The 20,120-nt window shown below is 42.6% G+C and overlaps 2 protein-coding genes across 4 annotated transcripts in view; both read left to right on the top strand.

Annotated features, from left to right (window-relative positions):
• The window catches only part of LOC125295128 (zinc finger protein 629-like), a 37,589-nt gene extending 28,294 nt beyond the window's left edge, over nt 1-9,295 (top strand). The window contains exons 4-8 of the mRNA XM_048244301.1: nt 5,053-5,158; nt 5,653-5,784; nt 6,740-6,773; nt 6,884-7,088; nt 7,762-9,295. Of these exons, the coding sequence (XP_048100258.1) occupies nt 5,053-5,158; nt 5,653-5,784; nt 6,740-6,773; nt 6,884-7,088; nt 7,762-9,249 (1,965 nt within the window). The 3' untranslated portion in view covers nt 9,250-9,295. The remainder of the gene's footprint in view (nt 1-5,052; nt 5,159-5,652; nt 5,785-6,739; nt 6,774-6,883; nt 7,089-7,761) is intronic.
• Nucleotides 9,296-11,470: 2,175 nt separating this feature from the next.
• Nucleotides 11,471-20,120, top strand: LOC125295168 (zinc finger protein 629-like). 3 transcript variants are annotated; one of them, XM_048244356.1, is made up of 5 exons: nt 11,471-12,600; nt 14,236-14,343; nt 14,526-14,730; nt 17,649-17,711; nt 18,043-20,120. In XM_048244356.1, the coding sequence occupies exons 1-5, from the start codon at nt 12,404-12,406 to the stop codon at nt 19,435-19,437; spliced, it is 1,968 nt and encodes a 655-aa protein (XP_048100313.1). In that variant the 5' UTR covers nt 11,471-12,403; the 3' UTR covers nt 19,438-20,120. The 3 variants fall into 3 exon arrangements, with proteins under 3 accessions (XP_048100313.1, XP_048100324.1, XP_048100335.1); XM_048244367.1 differs by lacking the exon at nt 17,649-17,711; XM_048244378.1 differs by lacking the exons at nt 11,471-12,600; nt 14,236-14,343 and adding an exon at nt 16,451-16,665 and having other exon boundaries at nt 14,694-14,730.

The following is a 20,120-nucleotide window of genomic DNA, read 5'->3' as shown; positions in this document are numbered from 1 at the left end:
AGTATGTAGAGGGATGTGTGTTGGAGAAGATCCTGAAGACAATGTGCTGTGTATGTAGGGGGCAGTGTGCAGCAAGTATGTAGAGGAGGCTTACTGTAGCAAGCAAGCAGTGTGTTGTATGTATGTGAAGTGATGACAGTGATGATGTAAGTGTGTGTGTTGGGGGGGAGGCAGAAAGGCTAGGCAATCAAGCACATGGGTAGATGGAGGAGAAATCAAAAATAATAAATAAAAAGTTCTATGGAGATGTGCAAAAAGTTGGAGAAAGTCAGATATGTGTGTGTGTGTGTGTGTGTGTGTGTGTTTTGGCGTGTGATGAAATAAGAAAATAAATAAAAAGGTCTGTAGCATAGGGAGAGGGATGTAAAAGTGCTAAAAGTCTTGTAGGTGTGTGTGGGGTCATGAGTGCTGAGGAGTGAATGAGTGCAAAGTCAGTATAGTGGGAGTTCAGAGTTGGGAAATGTTTGAGAGTGCTGAGGAGTGAATGTGTGCAAAGTCAGTATAGTGTGAGTTCAGAGTTAGGATGGCCTGGGGATAAAAACTTCTCCTGAGTCTCTCAGTTCTGGCTTTGTGACTACATAGAAGCGTCTTCTTGATTTCAGCGGTAGGAATAATCCATTGTTAGGATGAGAAGAGTCCTTCAGAATCTTTTGGGCTCTTAGGAGTACTCTTCTGGAATAGATATCTTGTAGAGCAGGGAGTTGAGTTGTTATAGTACGTTCAGCTGAGCGCACTACTCTCTGCAGAGTACTACAATCTCTAACTGTGGAGTTCCCATACCAGGTGATGATGCTACCAGTTAGAACACTCAACCGCTGAAGTGTAGAAAGCCTTCATGATGGATGTAGAAACTTTGAATTTCCTTAGCTGACGAAGGAAGTAGAGTCGTTGTCTGGACTTTTTCAGAACATATTGAGTGTTAACAGTCCATGTTAAGTCTTCAGTAATGTGGACACCAAGGTATTTAAAACTTGTGACTCTCTCTACAGGTTGCCCGCTGATCATTAGTGGGGTGTAACTGTAGTTCTGCTGCTGCCTTCTGTAATCCACAACCATTTCCTTGGTTTTATTGATATTCAGTGTCAAGCTGTTAGATTGACACCACTGTGCCACCTCATCAACCTGATCCAAGTACAGCTGTTCATTGTTGTTACTAATCAGGCCCAAGATCACTGTGTCATCTGCAAACTTGATGATGGAGGTATGACTACTGTTGGCTTTGCAGTCATGTGTGTATATGTTGTACAGCAGTGGACTCAAAACACAGCCTTGGGGAGCACCAGTGCTGATGGTTAATGAGTCAGATGTCAGACCCCCCACTCTAACCACTTGTGAACGGTTGGTGAGGAAGTCAAATATCCAGTGACACAGGGTGGTGTTCAGTCCTAAGGCCTTCATCTTTGTGACCAAGGTGAGAGGTACTATCGTGTTGAATGCTGAACTAAAGTCAATGAACAGCATCCTCACATAATTCCCATTCCCCTCCTCCAGGTGAGTTAAGGTGGTGTGCATAAGGTTTGAGATGGCATCCTCTGTAGACCTGTTGGCTCTGTAAGCAAATTGGAGGGGGTCGAAGGAGGCAGGGAGGGATGAGCAGATAATGTTTTTCACAAGCTTCTCAAAACACTTCATCACTGTAGACGTCAGGGCTACTGGGCGGTAGTCATTCAGACATGATGGACTTTTGTTTTTCGGTACTGGAACAATAACAGACTGCTTGAGGCAAGTAGGAACTGTCTCTTGAGCCAATGATGTGTTAAAGATATAAGTGAACACAGGAGCTAACTGAGCAGCGCAGGATTTCAAAACCCTGTTAGAAATTCCATCCGGTCCAGTAGCTTTTCTACAATTAACCCTCCTAAAGGCATTGCTCACATCGACCTCAGAGACACAGAAAGGTGCATCCTCATGTTACATGTTTTAACGTCTGCTGAGTCTACTGCCTACAAAACCTGTCGCTGTTCAGTTGAAGTTAAATGATCAAATATTGTTTGATTTTGTGTCAACTTTCAGAGGGAAGACATGTTCCTTTCTGGCCAAATTTCACAGCTTCTAAGAAAGTCTATCGTCTTCGTGTAAACCGAGTTTTGAACAGAGAAAAAAAGTTAGGCTACCATTAGGCTACATGCAGGTTCTCCCATAACGTTATCGATACAGATCAATGCACCAAATCAGGGCGATTTTAATAAATAACGTTCCTGTGACAGGCTATCAAATATTGAACAATGGGATAACGTTTCATCATCACCTTTATTGATGCCTGAAATGTTGACATTGCTGAAATACAGATTCTGTTCTAGAATTTTTGATGTAAACAGAGAATGTCTAATTATTAGACGGGCTCTGATGTAAACAATAGAACCTAGAATACGTCACATGAAAAACGTTAATAGAACGCCCATGTGTATTTTCGGTCAAAAATGACTGGCCATTACAAATTAATGGGTGAAAAAATTGTCAGTGTATAAAATTGAGTCCAGGCACATACTTATTGATCAGATGGACTGTATATGCACTTCTGTACATTAAAACACACACACAAAAAAACCCTCACTCCCCCTCTTTGCTTCTATGCCAGCCCCCATTGGAACCTTTCCTCAATGGAATCTTCCCCTTTCTGACTTGCATGAGCTCAGGTCAGTGAGGCCTGCAGGCCATAAATACCAAATGGAAGTTTAAAACTAGTTATATCCAAGTTGATACAAAGGTATGTTTGAAGGAAATTGGATTATTTCTGATATTTGACAAATATCTGAAAAAGTTATGATTTTTTTAATGATTTAAAATTGTTAGAAAATACTTAGGGTTTTAAAATCATCAGTTAACCTCTGTAAATATGTATTTGATAGAAAATGACAGTTTTTTGCTAAAATGACACTGTTGTTACTGGAAATGTCCCCATAGCATAGGAAAAGTGTGTCGTTTTGGAATACGGCGGCCATATTGGATTTTTGGACAATAAGTTTTAATCTGTTCCAATAGGGGTTCTGACCAGGAATCCATGAAGAAAACTTTGACCAAAAACTAGGCCTAATGTTTCCAGCAGATGACCTGTCTAAAAAGCACCATGGAAACAAAATCTAATCCTAAATAGAGAGTTTTTGAAGACTGAAAGAAAATGGTGCAAATTCTTCAGATCCACTTTCAAGCTCTCTTTACATCAGGGGTGGGCAAACTATTTTTGCTCGCTATTTTTTTTCCTGTGATAGAGACGACGTTGGTTAGCTTTACTGAAAACTGCTTTTCACTCTCCTTAGAGAATGTTTTCAATGTCAATGTCAAAACATCATGTTAAATAGAGATGATAGGCCTACTCTTAGTTATCTCCTTTTCAGCAGATCTAACGTGAACGTAATGCGATCCATTTAATTAGGAACGCGTCTGCGCTCACGAGAGGGAGAGAGAGTGGCAGGTTCCAGCTGGCTTGTCATTGTTGATAATTCATATCTCCTCCTTATAAGAAACTTTTAAAAGGAAATCATGAAGGCAACAGCAGTTCCCACTACTGACCATTTAAAAACTGAGAGGGCACAGCCATAGGTACAGCACTAGCCATAGCGGAGCAGGCAGAAGATCATTGAGAAATAACGTGAATTTAAAAACGTTAAAGCGACAGTGCACAATTTATACATTTGTTCAACAGCATCAAATTAGCAGTATTTTTAAGCAATTTAATATTTAAAACAAATACTTTTGATACTAAATTATAGGCTACAAAAAAAAAATCTGGGTCTGGTTGTTGTGCGGCCCGCAGGCCAATTTTCAAAACCCAATGTGGCCCTTGAGTCAAAAAGTTTGCCCACCCCTGCTCTACATAAAGAAATGTCCTGCACATATAATTCTAAAATATGTGAAGCAAGACAATATTTTTTTCTGTAAAATCAGTAGAAATATAAACAATACTTCCAAAAATCAAATGATTAGCAAAACCCCCCCTTTAAATTAGCACCTGAATTTCTCTGAAGTTACAAATGCATAAACAAGTTTGCATCTTTTTGCAATGGTGAATTTGATCAAATCAGACTAAACATATCTTGCTAAATTCAATCAACTCAACGTTTCAAACTGTCAGCAAAGAGAGGAAGGAACTCCAGAGAGGAGAACAGCAATCAAAATATGAATTCATTACATGTCCTTTATTTATGTAGCCTGGCCACGTCCACCAAGTATCTCTGATACTAGTGTGGCATCAATGCTAGGGGTGTGGTGAGATCTCGTGCCACAAGATCTGCCGATACTAAAATGTCATGATATTTCTGGTCAAGGTAAAAATCTGTCTCGTGGAGAAGTACCCAGCTGTAACTAGCATGACTGACGAGTCTGACTAAATTAGCATAGAAAATGCCCCAGCCACTTTTACTTTTTTTGTGTAGCAGACAATTACACCACTCAATTACACCGTTTTTGTGACAAGTTTCAAAATCAAGTGAATGTGTTTAAACAGTAGTAGCACCGCCTGCAAACATCAAAACATTGCAGTCAGAAAAATGTATCTATGGCAAATGTAGGCCTAAATACATTACTGCCTGACTGGCAGTTTTTTTTTTTTTATCAGTTTATAAAAGTTAGGTGAAGTAGGAAGTGACATTAGGTATCCCTGATCAATCTAATTGGTTAGGTTGGACCAATGACTTTAAAGTTAACAAAGTCTAAGCTTGTTACGACGCTAGAGTTAGAAACGTTTCCCAATTGTGAGAGACCAGTCTCTTCACAAAGTGACACAAAGGAGTGAGTCTGGAAACCAGTCTTTGATATGCATACTTACAATGCTATAGGTGTATTGTTAGTGGACATCTAAAGCAGGTAGTTTTCTGCCATCATTATAAGGTTAAATGTTTCTATACAATATTTGTGTTTATTATTGTTCCTTGTGTTAACGGCATTTAAGTAAGGTGGAAGTAAGTGGCATCATCTTGTGTACTTGAGTATTAATAGCACATTTATAGAATATGTGTCAGACTGCTCTTAGTTGCTGTTGTACAAGAACCTTTCAGCCAAAAACTTTTGAGCAAGACCACTAATGAAGGCCTATTTCCGTTGGTATGTTCTCAGTCCCTGGAGAAACACAGCATCGAACCTCAGTGTGATCTCCAGCAAGAAATGGTGACCGTAGGAACTGGTTCATCTGAGAGTATGCCTCTCCATGCACAAAGCAAAGGTATGTTGTTGTTAGAACAGTAGCACAATTGTTAGTATGTGATATGTACACCCCTGTAGATTAAATGCTAGTGAAACATAATACATGACAGAATTGCAGGTGATCACAAATGCTCTTTTGTGGATTAAACTGGGCTGATCCAACGTTTTTGATCAATCTTTAACTAACGTTTCTTAATCCAATGGTTTTCATTACAAAAAGATGTTATGTGTTTGTATCATGCAAAATACCATGCCAGCTCTTACACTACAAGAGCGACTAGTCCATATTTCTGTCATCCTTTTTGAAAATAGTAACATATTTCAATCATATACACGGATCAGCCATAACATTATGACCAGGGACAGGTGAAGTGATTAACACTGACTATCTCCTTATCATGGCACCTGTCAGTGGGTGGGATATTACAAAGACTCTGGGCCTCTGGCCTCGTGTGTGTGTGTGTGTGTGTGTGTGTGTGTGTGTGTGTGTTTCTGTTTCTGTGCCTGTTCCAGCCACTCAGACTCCTGCAGTGACACACATCTCCCTTGGCGAGGGTTTAGACTTCCTGGTGCAACCTGCTAGGATGTTAACGGTACAGGGAAGTCACTGCTCGGTTCACACTACAGTTTGGACATCACAATGCGGTATGAGTTCGGTCCAGTGAAGAAAGCACCTAATCGCATTTGTATGTGTATAACACAAATGAGTGCTAGAACTGAGATTCACCAAGATGTTTCAGCTGTAATTCCATGTCAGATCAAATAAGGTTGTTTGTTGCAGCACCATCTCAGATTTTGTTTATATTAAACCTCGTCTATTTCAAGAATGGGTCCCAAAACCAAGCCCTGGAAAATATTTCCGTTCAAATCCAATATCTTTATATTATTTTCAACCCTTGAAATTACCTCAGTTTTACAGCTTGAAAATCACATTATCTGTCAAGCAATGTTTGGACATATAATATAAGAAAAGGTATTATACGCAGCCCAAACTGTTTAGGGTGGAAGTCGACAAATATGTTCTCAGTATGACTGAAGCATTAAAGGTTTGTATGACATTCCCTTTGATTTTCTACAAGGCTATACAAGACCCTCATATCACTAGTTTTGCATTTTGTTCCATATCTATGGCCTTATATAAAACGAATGGGGATGCAGTACAAACTTTTGACAGTCCAGTCATACTGAGAACATGTCTGTGTTCAAAAGCCAAACATGGCCTCGAAGATAAGGCATTTATGAACGTGTAAAAATTATAGAAAGTCAAGGGTGAAAACAATTGAGAACATTGGAATTTAACAAAAATGTTTAACAGGTCTTAGTTTTGGGACCTAAATATTAGGTAGACAAATATGAGAAAAATATGAGACGATGCAGCAACCATTTTCCTGGATTTTGTCTGAATTGACACGGAATGACCATCAGAGTATAATTCCTGAAAAAATTGTGAAGGGCTACGGCAAAGTATTTTTTCTTTTTCACATGGCTCACATACAAGATACAAGAAGTGAAAATATATCAGATGTATTTATTTATTTATGTAAATGGTTTAGTAAACCTTTGTACTAAAGTTGGATCGTTTATCGATCTTTGTCTACAGAACCCAACAGCAACGCTGCCATCATACAAGGCAGGTAAATGGATTTCTTGCCTCGAGTTTGTCATGCATTGCTATTATGTCAGATGTATTATGTAAAATGAATCATTCCTTTCTAAATTATGTGCAAAAATTATGTTGTTGAAGGAACGGCCTGATGTCGGATGTCGTTGTGAAGATTGCTAGCCTGCTACAGCTGTTCCGGAAGTGCCTCAAATGCTGCAGTGATGCCTGCAGCGTCACTACGGAACGCAAGGGGTCCATTCTCTACGTGGTGCAGCAGTGCTGGAGCTGTGGAAATAGCAGGGAGTGGACAAGCCAGCAGCCCCTTAACCCAGCAGGCCGTCCAAAGGTACAGGGTTGGCTCAGTTTGAATATTTTCGTGCTTATTTCAGATAGGATGGACATCCCAACTGTATGATTACTCTTCATGAACCGTTCAGCGGTTGTTGGATCATTGTAGTTTTGTCCTAAGACAAAGTTGCTGTGTTTATGAATGTGTTTTGGCGTTAAAGGAGAGTATGCTGTTTAAGAAGTGGCCGAAGTTGGAAGGTGTGGAGCATGGTTTAGTTATTGCCTGACTGATGTGGTGTGTGGTGGAAGTCTTGTGGTCAGGGACCAGAGCCTCCTAATGGAACACCAGGAGATTGTGAGCAAAGATTCTAGAGCGGAGCAGAGCCATGTTCTACAATCTTTGATTGCGAGTTTGATCCCAGGGGCCACTGAAACAATACTGTTCAACCTCTATCTGTTGCTGTGTTGCTACGATGTTTACTGGTGTAAATGCTGTGTAATGCCTCATTACAAACTGGTGTTGCTATATCTGGTAACGATTATATCTGGTAACAAACATTGCGTAAAACGACAGACAATTGAACACATCCAACAAACGGTGTGCGATAACATTACAAGTATTTCATACGACAACAACTGGAACACATCCAACTCAATATAATACAATATATCCAACTCAATATAATACAATAATATCAATACATTTAATGAATGATTCTTGTTTCTTGTAGGCAGAAGAGGAGCCTGTAGTGACTTCCTCTGAAGACATGGCTATAGACATGGGGGAGGAGATTACCTTCAATATAGATGAGGAAGAGGAGGAAATACAGGAGGAAGAGAGGATGGAGGAAGAAGAGACCGATGAAAGTTATGAGTTGACGGAACAAGAGGTAGAGGAGGAGGATATGTCAGAAGAAGAAGAGGAGAAACCGAAGCCAACCAAGAGGAAAAGGAAGGACAGCGATGATGAGTGGGCTCCTGATACTGAAAAAGTCACGGAAGCATCGGATGAAGAGTTTGAGGAGGAGGAGGAGGATGAAGAGGAGGAGCTTATCCAAGTTGCGTGGTGCTGTGACTGTGGGGAAGAGACCAGTTCCCGCTGCCTCAAGCAGAAACACCCTCAGCTCTACTGCTGTATTAAGTGCAATCAGGAGCTGCTCTGCACAGGCGACCAACAAACCCAACGCACAATCAGCCCAGAGGCCCCTTCTGCTGCAGACCAAGAGAGCTCTTGTGATGTTAGCCAAGCAGCTGAGCGCGCATGCATCCCAGACGCCAACAGCAATAACAAACAAACTGCTTCCAGGGATCGTTTTGAGGATTCAAACAGCATTAGTAGTAAAGAGGTCATCACTTCTGCCAGCCAGCATGCCATCACCAGTGGCATCCAGGAGGCCACCAGCGATGGAGTTAATGAGTTAGGCAGCAGCTGTAGCGTTAGAGACCAGGGTTCTGTGGGCAGCAGTGACCACGGAGGCACCAGAAATGAAACGAGATGGCACCGTCCAAAGTACGCCATCTACTTCAGTGATCTAGACAGCCTGCAGAGCCATGTGGAGCAATTTCATGGTTATCAACGTAAACGTGAGCTTTGTCCAGACTGTGGCAAATTCATCAATACACATGAAGGCCGGAAACCGCATGTCTGTGATCACAAGGTGAAGCTGTTCGTGTGTCTGACTTGTGGAAAGCGCTGCATCAATGAGGCAGGCCTCCGTAGACACAGTCGTGTGCACACTGAAGACTATGTGCTTTCCTGTCAATACTGCTACAAGAAGTTCAGGTTCCTGAAAGACAAGCAGGAGCACGAGGAGACCCACCAGGGGGAGAGGCTGAAGTACCGCTGCTCCGAGTGCCCCAAACGGTTTGAGGATTGCTCTAGTCGAAGCTCTCACAGGAGGACCCACTGGGAACATGGCAGGTTTTTCTGCAATGTTTGTGACAAGGGCTTCCGCGATCCCCATCACCTCAAGAGACACGAGGTGGTACATACAGGACTAAAGGCCTACAGCTGTGAGGTCTGTGATATGTCCTTCAACCAGTTAGGACATCTTAAGTCCCACATGCGCCTCCACACAGGGGAGAGACCCTTCAAGTGCCAGGACTGTGGGCAGTGCTTCAACCACAACGTCAGCCTCAAGAACCACATCCAGCACAAACATAAGCCATCCGAGGTGATGACAGTGATTGACCAGGAAGAACAGGTGCAGTCGGACTGAACGGGGAAACTCAAATGATTAAACTTGGGTCATTATCCCTTTGTAATTTTGCTTTGTGGCCCTAACTCATTTATATAAGATTGTATTAAGTTTTTACGTAGTAGGTGGGTTTTTGAAAGGGGGGGTAAATACTTTGTGAGTTCAACACACACCAACATAAACCTCTCTTTTGAAGTCATTTCTCAGTTTGTGAAGAAAAAAAAGAAAAGAAAAAGTCAGCTACCCTTCCATTGGGCCAGATTACGGGCTTATGAGGCCGTCACGTAGAGGTAGAGGCTTCCACATCCTAACCTCCTCCGTTAATCTGCTGTGTTGTATGACCTGTGGGGTATACTACGAAGCATGTTAGACATATCTAGGCTATGTAGACATATCGAGGCTTCACAAAGCCTTGACTCAGGGGTATACGTTAAGTGATACTACGATAGCAGTTATGTGATATATTTGTCAAACTAGGCTTTCAGCTCAGATCTGTGCGCGTTCTTGGTGTTGGGATGACGTTGGCCAATCGTGAAACGTGGAGACGCACAAGACCGCCTCTATTTAAAAACAATTACTTCCGCATTCATGAGCGATAGCTTAATCTACACTGCGGTAATTTTTTGTGTCTAACCTATAACATCAAATAAATCATGTCATCAGTTGTTGTATGGTATGCACGTCCATAGTGGGATATTTGCACGCACAGCACTATTAAAGTGCATTCGAGATCCAAAAGTATAAGTATATATACTCTTTTGATACCGTGAGGGAAATTTGGTCTCTGCATTTATCCCAATCCGTGAATTAGTAAAACACACTCAGCACACAGTGAGGTGAAGCACACACTAATCCTGACGCAGTGAGCTGCCTGCAACAGCAGCGGCGCTCGGGGAGCAGTGAGGGGTTAGGTGCCTTGCTCAAGGGCACTTCAGCCGTGCCTACTGATCGGGGTTCGGACCGGCAACCCTCCGGTTACAAGTCCGAAGCGCTAACCCAGGGGTCGGCAACCTTTTTTGCCTGGAGAGCCACATAAATACGGTTACAAGAAAAAAATTGGATATTTAAGGTACAGCTATTTTCATTCAACAGAGGATTTTTTAATACATTTCCTACTAGTTTTAAAAGTATTGTGCAAGTAACTTGAAATGTAAAGTGGAATGACAGAAGTATAGGACTTAGGCTTCCCATGTAGGCTGAACACCACCCCCTATTTTCCCAGTGTCCTTTGGTATGCAAAGTAGGCTAATCATAGTTCACAACACAACACTCAATTTTCATTGACATGTCATTGGCAAAATTGAACATTAGGCCTACCAGAGATTAGATTTGGTGATGGCCTTGGAGTCTGGATGTATTCAGTAAGGTGAAGTTTCATGCAAGAATTGAGGCTGTCATCATTTCATCTCACATATGAAAAAATACAAAGACAAACCTGCGCTCACGTTTAAGGGCAATTCCGCGCAAAACTGTCACATCCATCCATGGTAGGCTATTAGTTGGCGTTATGGATATATGACAGTTTTGCGCGGAATTGCCCTTAAACGTGAGCGCAGGTTTGTCTTCATATTTTTCATATGTGAGAAAGATTTCTCACATGCAAGTGGAATAGGGTTAACAGAGCCATACTAACTCGTTGCAGTGTGCGATAACGAGCAGTTCATTTCGCGTTTTCAGAATCAGTCTTCGGATGGAAACTTTTCCATTTCAGCCTGCTTACAGGTGTTCGCGCTCGAAAGCTGTGGTCGCTGACGTTTCCTTTTTGACATTTTCCTTATCTAGCCTACAGAAAGTGCGCACATCAACAATAACAAGTGTTCTCGTTGACTTAAATGGAGGAAAATCGGTGATTTTGTTTGATATTGACATGCAACGAACCACGAATGTAACAATATTGTGCAGGCTACGATTACGGAGTCAAGTGAAGTGGGAAGTTATATAAATTACTCAGATAGACCTACGAACTAAAATAAAATACATTTTAATTAAATAGGCCTACTCATTATTATTTGAGCCGCATCCGAGGGATCAAAGAGCAGCATGCGGCTCCGGAGCTCCACGGCTGGCCCCCACAAAATGTTAGTAGAGGCGGAGCTCCACCTGTAAGATATGACAGAATCCTACACGTGAGAACTTCGTTTTTAAGACAATTGATTGGTCAGTGGGCGGTAGATTACACGATTTGAGCTATAACTTAGCACATAACCTCCTCCCGACCAGGTTTGGTTGACAGCATAAGATACCATGGTGATATAGCGACACTAAAACAGATCCACTTCCGTGTCACAGCATACCCTGGCTAACCCACTAATCGAGATTAGTATACCCCACAGGTCTGACTAAATAAACACAAATGGCAATGAACCAAGACACGTTTTGCACATCTGTTGCACATGAAAGAAAGAAAACCATCTGTATAAAGACTTGGAAAATGGTCCCTAAGAAGGATTGTTGAAATAGCCTTTTTAAAAAGTTTAGAAAATATGAAAAAAGTCTGTATTTTGGAATACCAACCAAGAAAATGGGCATCTGCTATGACTCACCTACTAGGTTAATATTTATTCGTTATTTATGAATGAAATAATATGTATTTATTCATTCCATACCCCTTTCACACAGACAACTTGTACACAAATGTGCCATCAAACTACACACATACTAAATGTATGACTAATTTAATTGTTATTTGAAATGACTGCCCTTAGGCCTATAGTTTTGAGTTAAAACAGTCCCTATGTTGCATTTACAGTTCAGCAAATTGATAACTCATAAATCTCCGATGTGGACAGCTCACATCATTGCAATGCAAGCGTTGATTCAGTATCTGTGAAGGTCTACAAAAATAATAAAGTTAGCATCTGCTAACTGACTCATCAGTGGTGCATTCTGGATGTGATGTTATGTGAACATGCATTGCCGAGCTACTAAGGGTAATTCGTATGCCTAAACTAGATAAAATGTGTTGAGTTGTTGTGGCATGTTTACATAAAGGATGGAGTTGGATTTGCAGGTCAAGCGATTGGCTGCCTAAACTGAATGCAGGGAACCAATCAGCATCAAGAATCTCTTCAACGCATGCACAGCAGAGAGGTAGGGGAAAGAGGAGATTCCAGCCTGTCTTTCACAGTAGAGCTCTAAACTCCATATTACATCTGGACGTAGTGAACACGGAGAGATGGCCGATAAACCGCCACCTAGAAAACAGCCAAAGAGGATAAGATCAGAGGAACAGAAACTGAAGAAGAAAGGATATGACTTGGCAAGGGCGAAGAGTCGCGTGAACATCGGCGTGGGGTTTCAGCGGTGGAGGAACCTCAGAGAACTGAAATGCATGAAGACAGACGAAGATCTTGCTCTTTTCCTGCTAGATTGGTGGGTGATGTTGCTATTTGACCTAGCTGCTACAGTCGAACCGTTCAACAGTGTTCCCTGAGCCCTTTGTGTTGGACTCCACTTAGCAGCCATCTCTGTAGCAGCATTTAGCGGTAACGTTAGTTGTTGGCTAACGTTAAAAACATCATAGCTAGGTAGGCTGCATAGCATGCTGTTTTGGTGTCCGAGTTGTAATGTGTTAACATTTAGTCTGTAACGTTATGGGCCCCTAGATAACAATGTTATTGATGATTCATTTAGCATTTTGATTCATTGATCCAAACTACTAGCGTTATTCAATTGTAGGTGCTTTGCCACTGTACATTAGAAGTACGCTTTACTTGTAAATATGTTATAGCCTACAGCAATTCTGCTTATTTTAGGGCCTTTGAACAAACAACTGGGCCTGTACGTTTGCAAGCTAGAAGCTAGCAGGGCTGGTTAAAAGTAAATGTGTAGCCTAACGTATGTTATGATTGCAAAATAAAGAAAAGCTGTTAAGAAATAGTTACATGTCAGGAAAGGGGCACTAAGTGGGGAAAGCAAGCTAGACGAGTTACCAATTGAAATGTTTAGTCTGAGCTTGAAGGGACAATTCAAAATGTTGGTAAACAAACGACTTTATTTCCGGGTGAAAACGTATTTTCCGGTCAGCAGCGGAAGTCACAAAATGTGTTAGGACAGCAAACTGCTTTATTTGCTAACAGCTTTACTTAGAATGGTGAAGAATAGTTGTGCTATCCTATGTAGCACTTGCCAGTAGAAAAATATGTAAATAGGCCTACACCTAATTGTGATTTATTGCTCTGGTAAATTATAATGTAATTGAACATTTGTACATTGCCCAAGAGAGTTGCAAAAGTCATTCTCTGCTTTGGCCAGTCGTCCTCTTCATATTGGTGATCCCAAACGTACTCACATAACACCACTATCACACTGAAGCTGTTGTACCTATTAAGTTTAGTTATGTGAAATTTTATGTCACTGAGATAAGGTGATCCATGCTGCAGCATAGCAGAAAAGATGGAACTCTGTTTGGCAGGCCGTTGGCCATTCTAGAGGCGTGGTTGGAACTGCCTGTTCAAGCTCACCACCAGATCAAAGGCGCCCATGATGTCTCTAATGGTCAACTTTTATAGCCAGGGTGAACACAGATGAACTAACTAATCTGATATTGCTCTGCAGGTTGGTCTGGAAAGGAGCCGATTGACGGCCATTTCCGAATCACCAAAAACCCAGAAACATGTATTTTCTTGAGTAAATTGTGTAAACGACTGTATTTAAAACCATTCATTCCAAGAAAATATGTCTGCTGCACTTCTGAAAGGATTTTATAAGACTTTAATGCACAAAAATTTAAGTTTACTTTCACTTCTGGCTATGCCTTCGGAAGCGGTAAAACGGCAAGTTAAGAAACAGACTTCAATCTGTTCCTTTTCCAGATGGACCTGGTTCGTCTGGGTTCACCCAGCCTACAAGTTTAATATTTAGCACAATTCTGCAAGTCACTTTGGACAAAAGTGTCTGCTAAATGAATAAACATACTAATGATCATAATAATAAATAAAGTAACTTTAGGGGACTTTATGGAAAGTAAAATTTGACAGTTGTGATTTTGCTGTGTACGTTTTGCAGTTTTGATCAGAATTCACTGTCACCAGGAATTGCACTAAGAGTTCAGAGCATCGTAGCTGCTGTGCCTGGGCCTACACCTGTAAAGAGTGAGGAGTTGAACCACAGCAGGTAAGCTGACATGTTTATGAAGCATTTAAATTGCAAGGCTCACACATATTTTAGATCTCTTTTATAGTCTGCGTATCTTTTGTAAACTGCGCTCCTATCGGAAATACATGTGATGACACTTTTTGCTACATGTCAGACCCTCCTTGTACAACTCGATTCTCTTGCTTCCTGGTCTTTGTTAGTGCAGACGAGGTTGTCGTGAAGTTGGAGTGCCTGCTGCAGCTGTTCAAGGAGTGCCTAGCGTGCTGCAGCGAATGCAGCATCAGTACGGAGCGCGACGGATGGTTCTTCTACGTCACCCAGAAGTGTCAACAGTGCCACTACAGCAGGAATTGGGCGAGCCACCCGACGGACCAGATCATCAGCGACCCAGCAGAGAATCATGAGGTAAGATCACATTGTAAACATGACTAGAGAATCATGAGGTAAGATCACACTGCAGACTTGACTAGAGAATAATGAGGGAAGATCACACTGCAGACTTGACTAGAGAATCATGAGGGAAGATCACACTGCAGACTTGACTATAGAATCATGAGGTAAGATCACATTGTAAACATGACTAGAGAATCATGAGGTAAGATCACACTGCACTGCAGACTTGACTAGAGAATCATGAGGTAAGATCACACTGCAGACTTGACTAGAGAATCATGAGGTAAGATCACAACGTAGACTAGACTATAGAATCATAAGGTAAGATCACATTGTAAACATGACTAGAGAATCATGAGGTAAGATTACACTGCAGACTTGACTAGAGAATCATGAGGTCACACCCCAGAAATGACTGAGCAATGCAAGAGAATCAAGGGGGGGGGGGTTCACATTGTATGCGCAAGCGGCAGCGCTGCGCTATGAAATCTATTATTTCCAATGGCTTGCACGCGCAAGAACTGGCTTGTTGCTACAGCGTTTTGCCGCTCTTGCACGTGCCGCGGGCAAAGTTGAACTTTGACTGCGGCGTGCTGGAAATCATTATATATTGTGTGTGTGTGTGTGTGTGTATATATATATATATATATATATATATATATATATATATATATATATATATATATATATATATATATATATGGTATATTGCGCTGAGCCCGACGACAAGCACAACAAACATGTTTGGGACATTAGCACAACCAAGAGCCACCTAGCGACGAGTGCAGCACATGCCACGTACAATGTGAACTCCCCTTCATGAGGTAAGGCAGTGCTTCCCAAAGAATTGAATTCCATTTGTGGTGGTTGGTTTGCAGAATTAAATTGAATGCAACAGTTTTTAAACAAATATGCACTAACATTTTTACTTTCTGAAACGGAGGTTTTCCAGCTCTAGCTTTGTACAGTTACAAAGCTAGAGCTGGAAAACCTCCGTTTCAGAAAGTAAAAATGTTAGTGCATTTTTGTTCCAGTCCCTCCATATGTTTGGTTGCTCCTATTAGCACAAGTCTTCAGCCAGGTAGACCAGGTAATTTGTAAAATCACTTGTATGAAGTGCACAAGTAGCCTAGATGATGGGACTTACTTTATGAAGCCAAAGTTGAAGCCACCTCTGGTAAGAGTCCACTGCACAAATGGTGAGATACGTTGCTCAGAACGGTGTGGTCTGACACACACACACACACACACAGACACACATACATATAAAGAACCACAGCATAACCTCACCAATAGGGATGGGAATCAATAACAATTTAAATGTTTTCGCTCCATGGGAATCGTATGCCTCCAAGCTTATTAGTTCCTCCTATCCATGCCGCCATGATTTTCTGATGTTTGAACTTGTCATGAACCAGAACTGTCAGAACTTGTCATGAAGCAGAAGTCATGGTGGAACGGAACGTGGGCTAAAATTCCTGCAGTGCCATGTATTTGACGCTGCCTCCCCGGTGCCATGTATTTGACACTGCCTCCCAACCTAGCAGCACGTCCGTTAGTGCGGACAAATATCCTATGCCATAACATTAGTGCCATGCAGGCACTCTTAGCAGATATTTTTCTTTGACTAAGAAAACACACATATTTAGCACATATTTTTCTTTGACTAAGAAAACAAATGCTGTTCAAATATTCTCTCATTCTGTCTCATTTCGACTGTTGCTTGCTACAGATACTAACTCTGAGGTTACAGTCAGATGCTCGACTCGCTCCTTCAGGTTTCCAGCCCCCATTTCACGCTCCCTGCACTGGGAGGGGGAAATGAGCGAAGAAGGGGTGAACGACTGTCGCCACCGAGCAGTCACAAAATTTGTTTGCGAAACGTTTGCCCCCTTTCTCAACAGTAGAAGGACCAGAATTTTCAGGAGGTCACCTGCTTTCCTAGAGGTTAGTTATTTGTCAGATGATGTACAGCTTAAAGCTGGCATATACATGAATATTTGATTTCTTAAGTACAATAGTGTAGTTAATGGTTTTCAGAGTTGTGGGCTAAGTTGCATCAGAATTGTAAAGTTGCTTGTTGATATTTTCAAAAATTGGTTAGGAATAGATAAAGAATCAAATTGGTAAGCAGAGTTGATAATAACATCAGTATCAATAAAATCTTATCAATTCCCATCCCTAATCACATACTATATTGCGAAAAGACACCAGTTGGCATTAGTTAACATTTAGTAAGCTAAGTACTTCTCACTGTGCTGCTGGGTCTGCAAAGTTTTTTAGTCAGCTAGCTTGCTTGTTTAGGTTTTTGCATGCTTTTTAGGCAGCTAGCTTGCTAGTTTAGGTTTTTGCATGCTTTTTAGGCAGCTAGTTTGCTAGTTTAGGTTTTTGCATGCTTTTTAGGCAGCTAGTTTAGAACCAAATCTCTGTACTGTTGCTTGTGTGTGTGTGTGTGTGCTTGCCTATCTTGCACAGTTTGTATTTGGTGTGTGGCTGTTTGTTTACGTGCACTGTTGGCATGCATGTGTCTATTTTCTGTGTGTGTGTGTGGAGGGTCTTACATATCTTTTGGTAGCTCGTTAGCTAGCCAACTCGTTTAGGACCAAAACTCCTAACTGATGCATAAACAAACATGAACATGCATGGGGTTTCTGTGGCCTTGCCCCTGCGGCTGTTTCCACAAGGGGCCCATACAAGAAAACTGTTTACTTAAACAGCGCACATAGTGATGTAAAACGTATTCACAGCCTACCAGCAATACAAGTAGAAATGCACTAACCCCTGGTGATACTCAGTGTCTATTGTTACAACATGTTTATGACCATCAGAATTTGAAGACAAGTACTTGAACTGTGCTAAGAGAAATGGTTATTGTAGACATAATCTTTCAGCAAGAGCAATCAGAGTCTCCTTTTATGTGTGTTGCACAGGTTGTTAATGAGACGATGGGCCCGTCTTTTGGGAACTCGGACACCGAGTCTGCCGAGGAAGAGGTGGTTACTGAGTGTCTGGTCTCATGATTAGTTATTATTGTGTTACCACACAAGGGGTGTGTCTCTAGTACGGGGCTTCAGTGACTAACCTGGGAAAGTTAGCCAAGAGGAAGTGGTAAACTTCCTAATAGAATAACCCTATGGCTTCATTCACCTGCAAAACAAAGCCAAAACGCTCTTCTTTAAGGAAATTTTGACTTACCCAGGTTTGACATTAAACCATGTACTTGATATACCAGCTTGTCTTGTTACCATATGCCTAACCACTCATTGCTGTGCTTTGTGTAAATCTTGTGAGTGAATGTTTCTTTTTCTTTGTCTCTTTGTGCAGGGGGATGATGTTGTGACTGTCATATATGATGGCTCCGACGACAGCATGGACGGCCAGAGAGAAACTAACACGGAGGATAAAGATGATCCCGCTCTCTCTGGGGTAGCAACGACTGTCAAAGACAGTGATGAGGAGGAGGAGGAAGATGAGGAGGATGAAGAGGATGAGGATGACGACAGCGATGAGGAATGGGTCATGAAGTCCAAGAAGTTTTGGTCTCCACTTGGGGCGGCGGAAGGTCCTGCTGCTGCGTCATCGGAGCGGTCTGAAGCCAGCAGAGAGGCGGAACACGAGCCCCCCATGGTGTGGTGCAACAACTGCAACACCGAGTTCACGCGCAGCTGCTACAGGCTGCGCCACAAACGCATCTACGGCTGCATCCAGTGTGGCACCAAGGACGTCGCCAACACCACAACCACCAGCACCGCTGGCAACTCGGACGCCAACACTCCAAATAGCAACCAGGACGTCGCCAACACCACAACCACCACCAGCACCGCTGGCAACCCAGACGCCAACACTCCAAATAGCAACCAGGATGTCGCCAACACCACTACCACCACCAGTGCTGGCAACCCAGAGTCGAACAACCAAGAAATCACCACAAACACCACCACTAGAAATGCAGAGCACGGGGCACTAAACTTCCAGGACCTGGCTGTGTGCTTCGGCGACCTGCACAGTTTCCAGAAGCACGCACGGCATTGCCACGGCATCAAGGAGTTTCGGGACCCCTGCCCAGACTGCGGCAAGTTCATCACCTTAAGGAACAAGGTCAGTGGTGGCCCCCCACACATCTGCGAGCACAAGGCCCGGCCCAACTCCTGTCTGGTGTGCGGAAAGGGTTTCGCCAGCCAGAAGGGCCTGCTCAGTCACATGACCTGGGTTCACCTGAAAGGCAAGCCCAACATAGTGCGCTGCAACTACTGCCTCAAGCGCTTCACTTTCCGAAAGCAGAAAATCGAGCACGAGAAGGTCCACCAGAACGAAGAGCTGAAGTTCTCCTGTCCTCACTGTCCACTGCGGTTCCCAGACTGCTACGCGCGGAGCGCGCACAGGAAGACGCACCGCGTGTTCAACACGTTCACGTGCAAGGTCTGTAACAGGACCTTCAAACAGGCCTGCAAGCTGGAGCGCCACATGGCCGTCCACACGGGACTGAAGCCCTACACCTGCAAACTGTGCGACCGCTCCTTCAACCAGTCAGGCCATCTCAAGTCCCACATGCGTGTCCACACGGGGGAGAGACCCTTCAAGTGCCAGGACTGTGGGCAGTGCTTCAACCACAACGTCAGCCTCAAGAACCACATCCAGCGTAAGCACAAACCCCGAGCCGGGGAGTGGACCTCGGGCGAGGAGGAAGACCGAGGAGACCTGGGGTCTGGACTGAATTGAACGCTGTGTGACTGAACTGGAGAGTCCAGAGCGCTCCACTGTTTAAATGTGAAGGACAGGGTCAGACTGACCAAGAGGTGCCTTGCAGTGCAGTAGGTCTCGTCAGTCTGTTTATAGGGCCTTTGAAAGCACCAGTGTCACGAAACGTGGCTTCGTGTCTCTGAAGGGTAGTAATATTCTGGGGCGTGTTTCCCAAAGCCATAGTTGCTAACTAAGTAAGCAACTTTGTTGGTTGCACTGCAATTTCCCATAGCCAACCAACTAAGTTGGTAACAGGTTAGCAACTATGGTTTTGGGAAACGCACCCCTGACTGAATGGGGGTACCTCATGTTTGAAGGGTAGTAGTAGTCTGACTGAATATGGGATGCCTTCCTGTGAAGGGTAGTAGTATTCTGACTGATTAGGACAGATCCTGAATCAGAGCCACGATGAAGAACCATTCATTCAGATGCAAATATGGGGTAAACTAATGGACTGTACAGCTGGGAGTTTTGTGAGGAGAAATGGACATTAAAAAGATTGGTTCTCATGTTTTTCATTGTACATAGAACATATGCCTGTCTAGTTCATTATTGCACCTCAAGTGCCTGATGTATAGAGATGACATTGGTGTTTCTACAACATAATTGTGTAAAATGTTTTCATGTTTTTTGATACTATTTAAAATAAGAGTTTATATTGA

Source organism: Alosa alosa, chromosome 1 (assembly GCF_017589495.1).
Source record: "Alosa alosa isolate M-15738 ecotype Scorff River chromosome 1, AALO_Geno_1.1, whole genome shotgun sequence".
Lineage (NCBI taxonomy): Eukaryota > Metazoa > Chordata > Actinopteri > Clupeiformes > Clupeidae > Alosa > Alosa alosa.
The sequence above is the reverse complement of the archived record's forward strand: the minus strand, read 5'-3'. Positions and strand labels throughout refer to the sequence as shown.

Coding starts and splice junctions, on each gene's coding strand:
- LOC125295168 (XM_048244356.1), top strand. CDS start 12,404: ATGGCCGATAAACCGCCACCTAGAAAACAGCCAAAGAGGATAAGATCA. Junction 14,344..14,525: donor GAGGAGTTGAACCACAGCAG/GTAAGCTGACAT, acceptor GGTCTTTGTTAG/TGCAGACGAGGTTGTCGTGA. Junction 14,731..17,648: donor ACCCAGCAGAGAATCATGAG/GTAAGATCACAT, acceptor TGTGTTGCACAG/GTTGTTAATGAGACGATGGG.